Source organism: Chiloscyllium plagiosum, chromosome 7, assembly GCF_004010195.1.
Source record: "Chiloscyllium plagiosum isolate BGI_BamShark_2017 chromosome 7, ASM401019v2, whole genome shotgun sequence".
NCBI classification, from domain to species: domain Eukaryota; kingdom Metazoa; phylum Chordata; class Chondrichthyes; order Orectolobiformes; family Hemiscylliidae; genus Chiloscyllium; species Chiloscyllium plagiosum.
Genome location: NC_057716.1, coordinates 12,222,231 through 12,241,020, shown reverse-complemented (window position 1 = coordinate 12,241,020; position 18,790 = coordinate 12,222,231). Strand labels below are relative to the sequence as shown.

The 18,790-nt window shown below is 41.5% G+C and overlaps 1 protein-coding gene across 1 annotated transcript in view; it reads right to left on the bottom strand.

Annotated features, from left to right (window-relative positions):
- The window catches only part of LOC122551900 (protein unc-80 homolog), a 284,010-nt gene that overhangs the window by 134,875 nt on the left and 130,345 nt on the right, over nucleotides 1-18,790 (bottom strand). Inside the window, exons 21-23 of the mRNA XM_043694468.1 lie at nucleotides 17,559-17,665; nucleotides 15,246-15,393; nucleotides 6,654-6,826 (exon numbers count right to left, since the gene is read on the bottom strand). Coding sequence (XP_043550403.1) covers nucleotides 6,654-6,826; nucleotides 15,246-15,393; nucleotides 17,559-17,665 — 428 coding nt within the window. The remainder of the gene's footprint in view (nucleotides 1-6,653; nucleotides 6,827-15,245; nucleotides 15,394-17,558; nucleotides 17,666-18,790) is intronic.

Below are 18,790 nucleotides of genomic sequence, written 5' to 3'. Positions count from 1 at the left end.
ACCCCTGGATTCAGCACCACCCTCTTGACCTGCAATCTTCTTCCTGACCTCTCTGCCCCCACCCCCTCTCAGGCCTATCACCCTCATCTCCTTCCACCTATCGTATTCCCAGCGCCCCTCCTCCAAAGTCCCTCCCCCCTACCTTTCATCTCAGCCCGCTTGGCACACCAGCCTCATTCCTGAAGAAGGGCTTATGCTCGAAACGTCAATTCTCCTGCTCCTCGGATGCTGCCTGGCCTGCTGTGTTTTTCCAGCACCACATTTTTCAACTCTTATCAGGTTACATGTTCAGATTTTTAATGCATCAAATTGATCACGACTGCAAAGATCTTTGGACAACCAGATTGCTTTCTGAAGTACACATCGGTAATAAATAAAATTTGGAAACGCAATCCACAAATAGGTCAAAACATCTGAATGTGTCAAAACCTACAAAATAAGTAATTGAATTATTTCCATTTTGAGGAACTTATAATGTTAAAAATTGCATTTTAAAAGACCACTCAAATTATAGTCAACGTTCAAAATTTCTCACGTATCATGAATTTCCTTTCCAGTTTATAGTTATGGGCATTCAACAGGCCAAATTGAATATTTCTAGACCCTCTTTTTCAATGAGCTAAGCAGCAAAATGTTGATTACGTCATCATCTACTTGCCAGTTTCAGACGGAAGTGTAAATGAGATAGGAACAGGAAGTTGCAAAAGAACAAAAACAGATTAAGTCTGCAGGGACAAGGTGTTCAACATTTGGAAGTGGAAGGTCATCCAATTTGGGTCAGAAAAACAAAGATTGGGATAGCTTCTTGATGAGAAACTGAGAATTGAGGAGAAGCAGGGGGAGTTTAGTGTTTGTGAAGCTTAACACAAATTACCTGCCAGAATGAAGTGTCACAGGTTCAGGTGGTAGCTACCTCGAAGGGTTTATAGAAACAGGCTCACTCAGCTAGACACAAGAAAAAGAGACAATGCAGGTGCAAGCTACACCACTTCACAGAGTTTGTGCCTAAGCTGTGTATCCATCTGCATGAAGATCTGCAGCCAAAATCAATCAAAACGCATTCACAGCCAGGAGTATTGAAGCTCACCACAGCTCTTCACATCTTCATGACCGACTCGAAGGCTCCACTACCAACATGTGAGCGAGTGGGTGGTCAGAGGGGGCCCACTGCATCTTTAGGTTAGATTATTTACAGTGTGGAAACAGGCTCTTCGGCCCAACATGTCCACACCGACCCATCGAAGCGCAACCCACCCAGACCCATTCCCCTACATTTATCCCTTCACCTAACACTACGGGCAATTTAGCATGGCCAATTCACCTAACCTGCTCATTTTTGGACTGTGGGAGGAAACCGGAGCACCCGGAAGAAACCCACGCAGACACGGGGAGAATGTGCAAACTCCACACAGTCAGTCGCCTGAGGCGGGAATTGAACCCGGGTCTCTGGCGCTGTGAGGCAGCAGTGCTAGCCACTGCTCTTATGACATTGACATAAGCTGGCGAGGGAGACAGGGTTGGCCTCTTGCAGTGTGCTTTCCAGAGGCGCTGGGTGTGATTGACTGCACACACGTTGCAATAAGGACTGTCATGCAGTGTGGAGACCAGATGTAATCTAAAAGGGCATAATAATACGGCTGCCTAGCAACCATCATGCCTGCGCTTGTTACCTTGGTAAATGTCATGACTCATTTATTTATCATGAATCAAGGCTACCATGAATATTCACACAAACTCCACAGGCGGATACTCAGGCATAAAGGGCATTCTTTAAAGAAGTGGCTACTCGCAGCCTGTGGCAGCTGAAAGCAAACACCCAGAGATCATATAATGAAAGGCACCTTCATATGATTTCTCTGTGAGTAGGCCCAGACCCAGTAGGCTTGGACACAAACTTTCTGATGTGGTGTTGCCTGCTCCTGTTTCTTTTTCTCATGTCTAGGTGAGTGAGCCTGTTTCTATAGTCCTTCGAGGTAGCTACCACCTGAACATGTGATACTTCATTCTGACAGGCACTTGGTGTTGCTATTCAGACATCTTAACCTTTTACGTGGGGGTCTGCAACATGGACCACATAGGGTATGCTGCATGCTGTACAGCGTTACGACACTGAGCCAGTGGAGTGGGAGGAAGAAGTGGTTTGGGTTCTCGAAAAAAGGAGCCACACGAACACAGGAAGGGTCTGAGAGACAAAGCACACGGCACAAGGCTTAGGATTCCCTGCAAGATGCCATTATGGTCTGATTATCGAACACCACTCAACAAGATGCCTGTCTTGGAAGAGTGCGAGCATTGACCAGGAAGAGAAATGAAGGGTTCTGTGATAGTGATGTCACAGCATTGTATCTGTTTGATTGCCTGTGACCCATAACTAAGGTTTACTGGACACTGTGCTCAGTTTCTACAGAGAAAATGACAACCTCTGATCAACTTATACTTACATCATCTTGTATACATTACACAATTTATATTTTTTAGATTTCTCTTTATTTTATTCATGTATAATCTAGTGCTGGATAATACCTAATGTATAGTAACATTACTGTGGCACAATTATTGTTCTAGCCAACATGGTGTCTTCCATTATTGACAATGTCATGCAGCTGACTTGCTGCCTCAGAGAAGGTGGGGGCAGGCTGTTCACTGACCTGACCACATGGGTCAGTCAGGATTGTGTCAACTGTGAGCAACTGCAATACCTTCACCTCTGCGATGACACTTGCTCTTGCTTGGTCCCAGGTATCAAATTGTGCTCCTGGGCAAAGACTGAAGAATCAAAGGAATCTGAAATTCCCTCAAAGGAACACAAAATGTACCCTGGCCAACATCTCTGTGTTGGGCTTGCTGCAGTGCTCCAATGAAGCTCAGCATAAGCTGGAAGAATAGCACCTCGTTTCCCTCTTGGGAACACTATAGCCTTCTAGACTTGACATCAAATTCAACACTTTTGCGTCTTCAGCATTTTTCCCCATGCTTTAACCCATCCCCATCACCAGGCCTTATCATCACATGGGCTGCTACCACAAACAACCCACTGTCAATGACTAATAGTCCCATTAGCAGCTATACATTCCCCCAGACTGACCTTTAAATACTCCTTTGTCTATCCAACTGTTCTTCTCTCTCGTTACGCTCTATCTTCACTTATCATTTACTCCTGCCCTCTTCTGTATAAAGACTATCCTTTTCCTAGCTACCATCAGTTCTGAAGGAGGGACACTGGACCTAAAACGTTAACTCTGCTTTCTTTCCCCTAATGCAGCCAGACCTGCTGAGCTTTTCCAGCAATTTCTGTTTTTGTTTCAGATTTCCAGTATCCGGAGTTCAATTTTTTTTTTGTTGCGTATGAAATTCCCTCAAAATGCCTGGATCCTTCACCCTCCTGTACAGATTGTTCAGCCCTGCAGGTGGTGTCCTGATAGCTGGGTCAGGTGGACTGCAGGAACACAGCTAACATCCCCGACAGCCACCGAACTGACAGAAGTTGTAACCAAAGCAAACAAGGTGCAATTCCTTTAAAGTTGCAATTATGTTTCTGAAAAGTGAAACTTCAATGGTCATTTCTTTAAGTCAATCGGGTCTTCCCATGCCAATCAATGTAAAAATTTGTAGTTAGATATTTCCTGTCAGAAAAATAAACATCGTACAATGCAAGTTGAATGATTGTATATGGCTCAGTGGCTAGCACTGCTACCTCTCAGTGCCAGGGACCCGGGTTTGATTCAAGCCTTGGACAACTATCTGTGTGGAGTTTGCACATTCTCCCCGTGTCTGTGTGGGTTTCCTCCAAGTGCTGTGGTTTCCTCCCAAAGTCCAAAGATGTGCAGGTCAGGTGAACTGGCCATGCTAAATTGCCCATGCTGTTCAGGGATGAGTAGATTAGTTGCATTAGTCAGAGGTAAATGTAGAGTAATAGGGTAGGAGATTGGGTCTGGGTGGCTTACTCTTCAGTGGGCTTGTTGGGCGTAATGGCCTGTTTCTATACGGTAGGGATTCTATGATTCCACACATTAATTCATTCAATAACTTTTTAAAAATAATCGATTTAAACATGTCAACAAAATCAGCTAACTCTTTCCATATACATCTTGCTCACTGAGTCTACCACAGGCCATGTTAATCCTCTCTCTCTCTTGCCAACCCTATCTCACTTGCTACTTCCTTGCTCATCTTTCCCATTTACCATTTCATTACCTGACTCTCCTGCTCACCAATTCTTACCTGACTGCCTTACCCATCGCTTCCTTGAGTCTCCTGCTTGCTGTTTCCTCTCATTGCAGTGAACAAGAGCACAGGAGCAGAGCAACAAGATGGAAGAAGTGAGCAATAGGAGCTGCAAATGAAAGAGTCAGGTCGGGAAGAGACAAGTGAAAGAGTCAGGGAGGTAAGCGGAGAATGACAGGGAAACAGAGAACAGGTGGGTCGGAGAGTGTAAGTGAGTCTTAGTGAGTATGAAACAGACTCAATGAGCGTGAGAGGCCGATCCAATGTAACACGAGTTGTATCAGATATACTTTGGGGTAAAAACAATGACTGCAGATGCTGGAAACCAGATTCTGGATCAGTGGTGCTGGAAGAGCACAGCAATTCAGGCAGCATCCGAAAAGCTTCGAAATCTACTTTGTCAGTCCTGTCACAAAACAGTAATGTGAAATGCCTGATGCTATTACACCTGTGACACTACAGCTGAATAAGATAACCGAATATGGGAGCTTATTATACTTAGCTACACTAATATTTGGCAAAGAATAAATCACACTGTCTTATTATTGTACAAAACTCCAGTCAGACTCAATTTCAATTCAAAAATGTGGGTGATTTAGAAACTTTGGAAAATTTGCCAAGCGGGCCTATGAGGAGGAACTCCCTACTGAAAGTTCTATTCAGAGCCAACCACCATAGATTCATACCATGCAGAAAATTCCTTCAGCCCACTAAGTCTCCAACAATACAATTACCACCATCCTGAGTTGGAACTATGTCATTCTTTCAATATCACTAGGTCAAAGGTCTGAATTCCCTTCCAAACAGTAATGTTTGTTTCTCTAAATATCAAGGGCTGTAATTTCAGGAAAGCACTACCTTCTTCAGAACAATTATTAATAGAGAATAGATTCATGTCTAGCCAGAAGCACTCAAATCCCATATATGAATAAAAATTTGATTATTCAGAAAGAGTTAAATGACTAGTTCTTTCCCTTTTGTAAATGTGTGGACTTCTGAGTGTTTTGATGGAGGATAGAGGATTTTTAAGAGTCGCATTGTGTTTCCTGTATTCCCTGAAGAAGCCATTTCAAATAAAAAATTGGGGAAAAATTAGATCAGTGCCGAGATAACTAATGGAATGGCTACATCATATGTAAATCTAAGATCTAAAGTGGTGATCTCATTGACCTATATTGAATTTCATCTGTCACCATTTTGGTCATTGATTTAATTCATCAATGTTCCTTTGTGATGTTCTGCACCAATCCACAGAGCTCACATCCAGTGGCATGACAAACACTTTTGTTAAGATTCATACGTGAAATCTTTGTGCATACCTTTTGTGTGCCCATAAAGATAAGTTGCATAAACACTCCCTTCTCTCCTACATTAGTTACCACCTAAAATTTAATTAAATTAGATTTGGTAACCTTTACAAATCCACGCTGAATTGGAAAGATCACATTCTACAAACAAACATGTCAATTCGGTCAAAATAGTCTCCTGGACTAATTTTAATTGGAGCAGACTTTCCCCTAATTTTGTTTCCCTGACTGTCTCCCCAAGGGGATGGTAAGACAGATGGTGAGCAGGTGGACATGTATGCTGGCCAGAATGGATAATCTAATCATGAAACTCCATGTACTGTCATTCTGTAGGGCAGGCTTGTTCATTCACCTGGTCTTTTATTGTTTGTAAGAACTCTACAGCTCACAAGATTTAATGAGATCATAAAGTGAAATTATAAAACCAAAATACACTCACAATTATGATTTTGACATAAAGATCATTTGACCTAGCAGATCCACATTGGTGTTTATGCTTTGCAAAAGCCTTGTTTTGCCTTACAGTGTATCCCTTAATTCCTTTCTTCCTCATATATTTATTTAACTTTCTCCTAAATGCAGCATTGGTATACCTCAATTGTTTCTTGTGCTAGTTAGTTCCAAATTCTAACCACTTTTTGATTATGAACAAGTTTTTTAAATAAATCACTCACATTTAACAGTGAAAACTTTCTAACTTTAACTTTTTAAAAATTCATTCATGGGATGAGGAAGTCACATTTATTGCCCTACCCAAGTTGCCCAAAGGGCAGTTAAGAGTCAACCACATTGCTGTGGGTCTGGAGTCACATTTAGGCCAGAGCAGATAAGGAAGGCCCTGGAAGGCCATTAGTGAATTAGATGGATTTTTCCAACAATCGACAATGGATTCATTGTCATCATTTGACTCTTAATTGCAGATTTTTGTTGAGCTCAAACTCCACCATGTGCTGTGATGGGATGGGATTTGAACCCAGGTCCCCAGAACATGACCTGGGCCTCTGGATCAACAGTCCTCAGCGACAATACCACTTGGTCATCACCTCCCCTTCAAGAAATAATCTGCATTACCAGATTGCTTAACACAGAAACTGATAAACAAATTACAAAGCTTTTCATTACCAGGTCAAGAGCTGCAGCAAGGATGGAGGCATCAGGAATTGTGCCAGGTTCACAGCAGTTTAAAAGGAACTGGAACCGTTTCATTCCCTGTCTAATCGCTCCAAGATTCACAATATTTTTATTTTTACTTCCTTCTTGGCTGGCTGCAAGGTGTTCTTCAAAGCTACGACAGCCTGCAAAAGTATAAAATAAAGCTCAAAGTTTGTGAGAAGATTTGTAGCTTGGATGCTCGTTGTTGTGGTTCTGTTCGCCGAGCTGGGAATTTGTGTTGCAGACGTTTCGTCCCCTGTCTAGGTGACATCCTTAGTGCTTGGGAGCCTCCTGTGAAGCGCTTCTGTGATGTTTCCTCCGGCATTTATAGTGGTTTGAATCTGCCGCTTCCGGTTGTCAGTTCCAGCTGTCCGCTGCAGTGGCCGGTATATTGGGTCCAGGTCGATGTGCTTATTGATTGAATCTGTGGATGAGTGCCATGCTTCTAGGAATTCCGTGGTTGTTCTCTGTTTGGCTTGTCCTATAATAGTAGTGTTGTCCCAGTCGAATTCATGTTGCTTGTCATCTGCGTGTGTGGCTACTAAGGATAGCTGGGCGTGTCGTTTCGTGGCTAGTTGGTGTTCATGGATGCGGATCGTTAGCTGTCTTCCTGTTTGTCCTATATAGTGTTTTGTGCAGTCCTTGCATGGGATTTTGTACACTACGTTGGTTTTGCTCATGCTGGGTATCGGGTCCTTCGTTCTGGTGAGTTGTTGTCTGAGAGTGGCTGTTGGTTTGTGTGCTGTTATGAGTCCTAGTGGTCGCAGTAGTCTGGCTGTCAGTTCGGAAATGCTCTTGATGTATGGTAGTATGGATGTATGGACAAGCCAAACAGAGAACAGCCAGGGAATTCCTAGAGGCATGGCACTCATCCACAGATTCAATCAATAAGCACATCGACCTGGACCCAATATACCGACCACTGCAACAGACAACTGGAACTGACAAACGGAAGCGGCAGATTCAAACCACTATAAATGCCGGAGGAAACATCACAGAAGCGCTTCACAGGAGGCTCCCATGCACTGAGGATGTCACCTAGATAGGGGACGAAACGTCTAAAATAAAGCATCAAATTTCATAATTAAAACACAAACATATCTTTATGTACAGTGGTAAAGCTTAAAACAAAAGTTAAATTTAAAGTTAAGTGCTAATATGGAAACTTGGCAACTCTTAATGTGGAGGTGCCAGTGTTGGATTGGGGTGGACAAAGTCAGAAGTCACATGATACCAGGTTATAGTCCAACAGGTTTATTTGAAATCACGAGCTTTCAGAGCACTGCCCCTTCATCAGGTGACTCCAGGTGAAGTGGAGGGAAGAACACAGGCACAGAATTATAGGTGTAGTGATCATTGCAAGATTATTCCTGGTAATTGGGAGTTTCAAAAGATAGTACAACTGGTGCGAGTAGAATGTCGACAGGCTGAATAACAGGTCTTTGCAGGTGATCAAAACTGCCAGACGGTATCAGTAAAGTGTCAACAGCTGAACAGCAAGTGAAGAGATGATCTATCATTCAATTAATTAAGGCAGAGAGATAATTATAAAAAAATCAAAAATAAGATGGTGCTGGAGATAAACCAAATGGTTGAAATAACATGATGGGTATAAGCGCTGCATGACAAGGGTCTAAATGAGTAACAAGTAATCCAAAACTGTACAAACTAATTAAGGTAGAGAGATCATAACACATTTATCAAGATGATGGTGTCAAAATAGGGCATTATGGAAGATGTTACAAACACAGAACACTATGGTGGGGTTACATGTAGCACGACATGAAACCAAGATCACAGTTCAGGTTGTCTTCATGGGTACGGAACTTGGCTATCAGTTTCTGCTGAGCGATTAAGCGTTGTATATCTTGAAGGCCGCCTTGTAGGATGCTTACCTGAAGATCAGAGGCTGAACGTCCTTGACCACTGAAGCCCTCCCTGACTGGCAGGGAATACACCTGCCTGGCAATTGCTGTGCAGTCTCCATTTATCCGTTGCCTTAGAGTATGCATGATATACCATGCCTTGGGATACCCTTGCCTGCAGCGTAAGAGGTAGACAACATTGGCCGAGTCACGAATACCTACTGTGTACGTGGTTGGTGGTGTTCCCCACATGTGATGGTAGTATCTTGGGTTCATGTCTTGCTACATGTAAACCCATCACACTGTTCTGCATCTATAAAATCTTCCTTACTGTCTTGTTTTGACATCATCACCTGGATAACTTGTTACAATCTCTCTACCTTCATTAGTTTGCACAGTTTGGATTACCTGTTACTTTGGTTAGCCCTTGTCAAGCAACTCTTCTACCTATCATATTATTTCAGACATTTGGTCTGTCTCCACCAACATCTTAGTTTTGATGTTTTGTAATTATCTCTCCGTCTTAATTAATTGGATTGTAGGTCAGCCCTTCACTTGCTATTTAGCTGTTGACATATTACTCACTATCTGACAGCTTTGATTACCTGCAAACCCTTGTTATTCAGCAATTGACATCCCACTCACACCATTTGTGCTAGCTTTTGACAATCTTAATAACCTAGAATTGTCTTGCAATGATCTCTCTCTTATAAATTCTGTGCCTGTACTCTTCCCTCCACTTCACCTGACAAAGGAGCAGCACTCCAAAAGCTTGTGATTTCAAATAAACCTGTTAGACTGTGACCTGGGGTCATGTAACTTCTGACTTTGATGATTCTTAGACCAATAACAGACACAGGACTATAGACAGAGAAACCTTGATTATCTGAAGGACACGGGCAGGAAGCATTTTGTTTGGTTAATCGAAAGCTGGATAATCGAAGTTCCTCTGTACTTTGCTTTCTGCCATGAGAGTAGTAATTTGACAAATTTTTGTTGACTCATCATAGCATCCAATTTTGATCAATCAACCTACAATGGAACCAGTAACATCAGGGGATGAGATGATAGCATGTGCCAATACTATGACTTTATGAGGTGCATTTTGTCATTTTTTTTTTGTGAAGGGAGGTTGAGATAGAAGTGACGAGTGGGCTGTTCCAGGCCAAAAAACGTAAGCATCTTGTGAGGCCTTGGTGTTTAAAAACAAAGATTGGAACAATAAAAATAGCATGAAAGGGTGAGGTCAAACTCCCACAGAACCAGGATTTTAATTTAACTTTCAGTAGCTGTTGAGGATTTGAAAGCTGCTTTATATCTCTCCCTGCTACAGCAAAACACTTGTGGTCTCTCTTTCTCACAGGGTGTTCTCTTGATATATATTCCTCCTGGACTGGAGAATTGCAAGTGAGACAATCTATTTTTCTGAATTTGTCATTGACAAGGGTGTGCTAATGGGATATTACTATATTGGAACAGTTGCTAGTTAAGTAATCTATTATTCTGTTAATTTTTCCAAAACAGTTTAAGTTAGACCAATTCTACTTTCTTTTGTTTGTATTTTCAGAATAAATAAGCCTGGCAGTTCGACCAATCAAGTTCTATTGGAACGCAACACCTTACACTTCCCTTTAGAAATATAAGAAACAGTTGGGGTCTAGATTATCTTCTTAATATATGTTTGAGGTGTTTTGGTCTGGTGCATAACAAGCATGACAATTTGGCTTTGAGGTAATGATCAGTTATGATCTGAACGACAGGTCAGGATTGAGGGGCAGAATGGCAGATTCCCTTCTCCTACGTTCCTATCACAGTAGCAATGAGTGCTGGGTAATCACACATCATAATCCTTCTGCCCATTTTTGGAGCCTGTGCAATCATGTTGTCTTTAATTCTTCTGTGAATTTGAACATTTCCTGTGGATTCTAGAAGGAACGTTATTCAGTGTTTGTTGATAACCAATGTCTTCCTACATCTACTGGGACTTTTCTCATCTGTTATAAAAATCTGTTCAAAAACAAGGCATTGGTGAGACCATACCTGGAGTATTGTGCACAGTTTTGGTCCCCTTATTTGAGGAAAGATATAGTAGCATTGGAGGTAGTTCAGAGGAGGTTCGCTAGATTGATCCCAGAGATGAGGGGCTTTTTGTATGAAGGGATATTGAACAGTTTAGACCTTTACTCTCTAGCATTTAGAAGAATGGGGAGAGATCCAATTGAGGTATTAAAGATGATAAAAGATGTGGATAAAATAGTGTGGAGCGGGTGCTAGGATGAGAGGTCATAGTCTTGGGATAAGGGTCAGAAAATTTAAAACAGAGTTGGGGAGAAACTATTTCTTCCAAAGGGTTGTGAATCTGTGGAATCTGCTACTCCAAAGTGCAGTTGATGCTAGGACAGTGAGTAAATTTAAGGAGGCGATAGATCGATGTTTAATTGGTAATGGGTTGAAGGGTTATGGAGAGAAGGCAGGAAAATGAGGGCGAGGAGCATATCAACCATGATTGAATGGCAGAGCAGACATGATGGGCTGAATGGCCTATTTCCACTCCTATATGTTATGAACTTACGAACATTGGCTAACATTTTAGTCAGTCATGTCCAGGTGTAGCTGTATGACACAAGACCATGAATACCATTCTCAATGATAGAACCATTAAATACATTTTCTCCAATGAAGTTAGAATCTTGCTATCAAACAATGTTAATAAGTAAAATCTAATGAGGAATAGGTTTACTTCTAATTAACAATTTTAATATAATTTATTATGGATTAATTAATATTCATTAATTTACAATTTCCAAGTTTTGTACACTCATTGGAATTTATTTTTACATTTAGAACCAAGTCAACATTACTATCCATACAAAAACGCTCTTCCTCAAGACTTTCCCTTAATTGCTTCCCCTAAACATTAAGTCTGTGCTCCTGGTCCTTGTGATATCGGCTGATGTGAAAACAAAATAAACAGAGCATACAGACTAGCACTGAATCTCAGTTAGGAAAGGTTTTGGACACAAAATCTGAGGATAGGGTACATCTTCACTTAGAAGGACACAGTTTAATCAAAGCTGAAACATCAGAACATTCCTGATGAAGGTCTTATGCTCAAAACATCAACTCTCCTGCGCTCGGATGCTGCCTGACCTGCTGTGCTTTTCCAGTGCCACACTTTTCGACTCGGATTTTCCAGCATCTACAATCCTCACTTTCTCACAGTTTAATTAGATTTTAGATTAGATTAGATGTTTTTTAGATTACATTACATTACAGTGTGGAAACAGGCCCTTCGGCCCAAGAAGTCCACACCGACCCGCCGAAGCACAACCCACCCATACCCCTACATTTACCCCTTACCTAATACTATGGGCAATTTAGCATGGCCAATTCACCTTACCTGCACATCTTTGGACTGTGGGAGGAAACCGGAGCACCCGGAGGTAACCCACGCAGACACGGGGAGAACATGCAAACTCCACACAGTCAGTCGCCTGAGGCGGGAATTGAACCCGGGTCTCTGGCGCTGTGAGGCAGCAGCGCTAACCACTGTGCCACTGTGCCACCCACAATCAAAGATAATTATTTGTTCAGGGAAAGTTGTGGCTGACTAAAATGATTAAACCTTTTCAGGAGGTGACAATGAAGGCAATACATTTGATATAGTCGATATGGTTTTGGAAAGGCTTTTGATAAAGCCCATGGAGCAGTGTAGGCATATGTAAAACACCATGGGATCCAAGAAAAAGGGACAAGTTGAGTTCAGAATTAGCTGAGGCGGAGGAAACAAATTTTAATGGTCAAAGGGTACTTTAGTGACTAGAATTGGGGTTCAGCTAGGTTCAGAATTGGGTACATTGCTTTTTGTGGTACATATCAATGATTTCGACTTGAATCTAAATGGTATGATAAAAAGGTTGGTTGAGAATTGGGGTGGCGCAGTGGTTAGCACTGCGGCCTCACAGCACCAGGGACTCGGGTGTGATTCCCGTCTCAGGCGACTGTCTGTGTGGAGTTTGCACATTCTCCCCGTGTTTGCGTGGGTTTTTTTTGGGTGCTCCAGTTTCCTCCCTTACCAAAGATGTGCAGGTTACGTGGACTGGCCATGCTAAATTGCCCATAGTGTCCAGGGATGTGCAAGCTGACCAGATTAGCTATATAGAGTATGGGGATAGGGTGGAACGCTCTTTGGAGGGTCGGTGTTGACTGGATGGGCCGAATAGGTTGCTTCCACACTGTAGGGATTCTTTGAGAATTATGTGGATGGTAACGAAGGAGGAAACCATACTCTACAGGAAGTTATCAATGGACAAGTAAGCTGTGGGAAACAATGGAAAATGGATTTCTCTCTGGACGAGTGTGAGGTAATGTACCCAGGGAAGGCTGACAAAGAAAACAAAACGTATGATAAGTGATGGAATACTGAGAATCGTTGAGGAACAGAGAAGCATTGGGGTTGAAACCCATTAATCCCTGAAGGGGATTGGATAGCCTGTCCTTATTAACTGAGTTGAGAAGTGTAAGAGAGGGAGGATATTCTGGAACTATATAAAACAAGCATCAGGTCATGTCTGGAGCAGCACGTACAGTCAATGCATCATAGGAAAGATATGATTGCAGTCAAGAGGGTACAGTTGAAATTGGCGAAGATATTATCTAGTCTGAATAATTTTAGTAAATAGGAAAGATTTGATACTTAGGGCTGCTTTCTAACTAGTGTAAATAAGATTATGAAAGTTCTAGAGAGAGTGAATTGGAAGATCCTAGTACTAGATTGAAAGGGTCTCCTTGTGTGCCTTACATTTTTATGATTTATATGATGAATTAGTAACAGGCAATGAGTGATAGTATCACTGTCAATGAATGAAAGCAAAGGCTTCAAGGTAAAGGAGCAGCTGTTACAATATTAACTCCTGATGAACCTTGTTTTATATTTTCACTCAGTCTGAAAAACAGCCATTTGCTGTTACTATCTACCTTCTGTTCCTTAGCTTACCTTTAATCCATGGTGTCACTGCAACCTCATGGTTTTCATCTTACAAACACATCTATATTATGGTACTTCATCTAAAGCCAGTTGAAAGTCTGTGTACACATGAACTGCATTATACACATTGACTCTTTCTGTCTTTTTTGCAGGCTACTCAAGTACAATTTGCCAGAAAAGTTCATGTTGTCGTTCATTTATTTGCCTGTACATTCAGAAACGCCAAATGATTTTGTATCAAGGTTTTCTCACCACCAAAATTTGCAAACTTCCATTGGTATATCATCACCTCCATATCCAAGGAGGATTAAAATATGGTGGCTAGAGGCTCTGCAACTCTCAATAACCTATGATTTGGAGATGCCGGTGTTGGACCACCTGATGAAGGAGCAGCGCTCCGAAAACTAGTGTGCTTCCAATTAAACCTGTTGGACTAAAACCTGGTGTTGTGTGATTTTTAGCTCAATAACCTAGGATGCATCCCATCTGCACTGAATGTTTTTACTTTGTGGATTACCAACCTTGTCGACACAGATAATGTGCATAAACCTCACTGGGAATGATATTGAAATGGGGAAAGGAACTCCAAATGAAGTGAACTTGGTCTGTTTAATATTTACTGGAACTTCATGTTGATATGAAAAGGCTGATATGAAAACACTCTTGGCCTGCACAAATCGGCATTCTGACTTGCCACTGGAAGGAGTGGAATAAAGTAATATGTTACATTTCGAGCATGTTACAGGTTGGAGAGAACTGTTAGTTATTGTGGCAGAATGGCCAAGATAAAATCATTACACATCGAGCACAATAATTTACCTAACCTAAATCATGGTTATACTTCATGTATCATTCAAAAGTAATAACAAAAACCTACAGCAGCAAAAGGGTTAAAGATTGGACTATACGATCTGAGTTTTCTGTTTGAAAAATCAATTTGTTACCCTGTTATTAAACCCACTCTTCAACTCCCACATCCCAGTTGCAATTTGTGAGAATGCCAAAAGAAATGGCAACTGACTCATAACCTTATGTATCATGCTGCTTATGCTGGTGATTTTCTCCTACTCAGTTCATATATATTTTTAGATATATATTTTTACTTTCCAAGCAAATATAATAAGCTTCCCTATGAAGGCAACTTTGAAGATGACATGCCGGTCACTACTATGACTGACGCGTGCCAAGAAGAAAAAGGAAAGCATGAAGCAAAACATATCTTAATTATGGTGTTAATGTTAATAACACTGGGTTGAAAATTAGTTATCTGCTTTTTTTTTGCCCATTTGCACTTATTGCCCATCAAGCCAGTTAACAATCAACCACATTTGCAGTGGGCCTGGAGTCACATGCAGGTCAGACCAGGTGGTTTCATTCCCTAAATGACATCAGTGAACCAGATAGTTTCTTTCCTGATAATTGGCAATGGGTTCATGGTCTTCATTAAACTCTTATTTCCAGATATTTATTGAATTCAAATTCCACCATCTGCCATAGTGAGATTCAAACCCAGGTCCCCAGAGTGTTATCTGAGTTAACAGTTCAGTGATAATTCCACTAGGCTATCACCTCCCCAGTGACAATGAGTTGTAACCAAGGAGGAAGAGATAAAGATCCCTAAATTGTGAAAAAAAACCCAATATAAACCAAAAACTGAATTACACAAACAAGGTCAAACACAATTTTGGGATGAGGTGCTATGGTAAATACCATCTTTTTCTTCTGCGTGATGAAGCTTAGATGGATTCCTTCGCCCAGAGCGCCATTTACCAAGACGCTTGAAGAAGTTCTCCTCTTCATCTCGTCCATCCTCCAAGCCCTCAGCTTCTGAGAGCTTAACTGCACTGTTAAACTTAACCTGGGGACAGTTACATTATAAAGCAATTAGTACATATTTGTTTCCTTAGTAAACCAACAGGAGTCAATTTTTAACATCTATAACAGAAATACATCCATAATCCTGTTTGCTCACAGGACTTTACTCTCCATCAGATAAATACATGCGAGTCCCATCCTCATGACATCTACAGAAACAAATTACATTTTGGAATGGCATATTAAAGGGGCAAATATTTAAAGCAAGATACATTGAAATAACTTACATTTATATAGCATCTTGAAGCCTTAGGACGCTCTTAAGCATTTCAGATCCAATTAAGTATTTTTGGAATATCATCAATTGTTGTAGCATAGAAAAGTGTTTACACATGGCAAGGTACTAAAATGAGCAATGCTACCATGATTGGATACTCTATTCTTTGAGAGAGAAATAGTGGAACAATTCTCCTGGTCTTTTCCAAAAAGCATTTTTACATCCACCCAAGAAAGAAAACAAGGGGTCAGTTTAGCAACTCTTCTGCATAAACATTCTTCTGACAATGCAGTACTCCCTCTGTACTCTTTAGATTATATGTTGAAATCTCTGAAATGGAAATTGAATCAGATTGTTCTGATTTAGAGACCAAAGCGATGCCAGAGACAAAGCTAATACCTGATATTGAAATAAAAGGGTCATTAATTCTAATAAAGGTAATAATGGAACAGAAATGTGAGTGGCAAGACTTCTGCTCGACATTTATGCACGTGCATTTTTAGCTCAACTTCCAATTCTGCCAATTTACATATTTAAAGACTTCCTATTCATAATCTGGGTGGGGTCTAGGATTTGACATTGCAGTTATTTAAAGGTCTGCATTGTGTTTTGAAGTGGGGATGAACCCAGAGTCTATCCTTGCACCTTGTTCTCTGATTCAGCAACTCTCATTGCAATTCTGCTCCAGAGGAAAGTGTTTGTCCAGATCTTTGGTTAAGTGGAAGCTTCAATGCTGCAAACCAACCATCTCGAATTAGTTCCTTCATCCACGTCCAGAGTCCAGAGTGCATTTCTTGTAGATGTTGGCAGATAGCCAGAGCAGGAATCTGTGATAATCTGTTCCTCTCCAAAGCCCAAACATTTGACATTAAGTATAAGAATACATATTACTGAATGGTTGGACTGACTTAGCACAAGCCAAACATCGAATAGGGACCTTCCTAACCAGTGTGTCTCAGCATTCAGTGTATTTACGTTGGAACCAAAGAGCTAGTTAAACTCAAACCATTTTAATTTACATTCAAAATGAACAAAGGGGATACAAGTTTAAACCAATTGTTTTAGTTTTATTTAATAGCTTTCTGTGGTGATATGGCAAATTTGAGAAAGATGTCATACATAACCAAGGTAATTATACTCCATGTACAGAATATACAGTGGAGCATTTGGTTGCATTTTGCATCCGAAATTCTTTAATTGCCAAATCTCTCACAATGCCCACTTTAGTCAACCATTACTGTTGCATTGAATAATAACCACCATGGGCTAAGTTACAAAATTCTAGAGCGTTCAGAAAACAACACAAGTTAAATCGATTCCAATCATACAGATATCTCCTCCTTTGTTGGACAACTCAATCCTGGTTATGCCATAAGTTCTGCTATTAATATGCACAACTGACAAGCTCATAAATCACAGCAAGTGAAAAATGTTTATAACTTGAAAAGATCATGATAACTCCATTATGATAAGGCTATTCATCTGACAGAACACTATGACATGTGTTTCAGTGAATTTCAATTTATCTTAAGCTGGCAGCCCACGTTTAAAGGCAATATCATTTAATTTAAATTTACTCATTATTTTTATAATACTGCAACAATAAACTGAGAAATATCTTTTTATATATGTATTCCAAAGCCATCCGTCAACTTGGATATTTTAACAAAAGCAAAACTGCAAGCACATTCTGTTATTGGTTTATGATAGTATGAAATTAACTTCTAAGTATTCCATGGGAAATATTTAAGACATCAGTTGATATGAAATACAAATGTATGTTCCTGGATAAGCAATAATTGTAGAGCACATTGTTATGTGGTAAAGTACTATAGAAAGGCAAGCTCTTTATCTTCCTGGCATGCATTAGGTATAAAGGTCAATTAAAACAACATTGGCTTCATTAGAAGTAAAAACAAAAGAGTCTGCACCTTTGAACTCTGCCGTATAAATGACAATCTGTCTACAGAGCTTATGTCCAGGAGGTCTTCAACACCATCAGTTAACCCTGACAACGAAGAACGTTTCAGCCAGTTTCCTATAATGACAAATAGTATTCACCATAAAAGCAAAATACTATGCTTGCTAGAGATCTGAAATTAAAGGAGAAAACAGAAAGTGCTAGAGAAACTTAGTAGCTCTGGTAGCATCTGTGGAGAGAAAAACAGAATTAACACTTTGAGTCTGTTGCGACTCTTCTCCAGTTAGTGTTATATCCGACTCAAAATGTTAACCTTCTCTCTTTCCACAGATGTTGTCAGACCTGTGGAGTTTCTCCAGCATTTCCTGTCATTTCATTATTCCCAAAGGTCATTTCTAAACTTGGAGCCATTGAGTCTTTTCTCTTAACCTTACAGATCCAGGCAATACCATAAATTAGAATCCGTGACAGATGAACTCTCAAGACTATCCATTAAATTCCTGCCAGTAAGTGTCCAGTTTTGTTAGCAGCTGCCAATTTTTTAGATGGGGCAGCTGATGGTCACAAAGATTTCTTTGCATAGAAATCTGAAATCTGAAATAATAAAAGAAAACAAAAAGTGCCGGAGAAACTCAATAGCCAGCAAACAGTGGCCCGATGTGTGAACAGGGGCAGCGGCCTGGTGTTAGAATGGAGGCAGTGGCCCGGTGTGGGAATGGAAGCAGAGGCCCTGTGCGGGAACGGGGGCAGGGGCCCTGGTGTGGGAATGAGAGCAGGGGCCCTGTGTGGGAATGGGGGCAGCGGCCCAGGTGTGGCAACGGGGTCAAGGGCCCTGGTGTGGGAATAGGAGCAGGGGTCCGGTGTGAGAACGGGGGCAGGGGCCCTGTGTGGAAATGGGGGCTGGGGCCCTGTGTGGAAACGGGGGCAGGGGCGCAGGTGTGGGAACGGGGACGGGGCCAGGTGTGGGAACAGGGACAGGGGCCAGTGTGGGAATGGGAGCAGGGGCCTAGTGTGGGGACACAGGCAGCGGACTGGTGTGAGAATGGCACCAGGGGCCCAGTGTGGAAATGGGCGCAGGGGCCCAGTGTTGGAACAGGGGCAGGGGCCCGGTGTTGAAACAGGGGCAGGGGCCCAGAGTTGCAACAGGGCAGGGGCCCGGTGTGGGAATGGGAGCAGGGGCCCAGTGTGGGAACAGGGATAGTGGCCTGGTGTGGGATCAAGGGCAGCAGCCTGGTGTGGGAA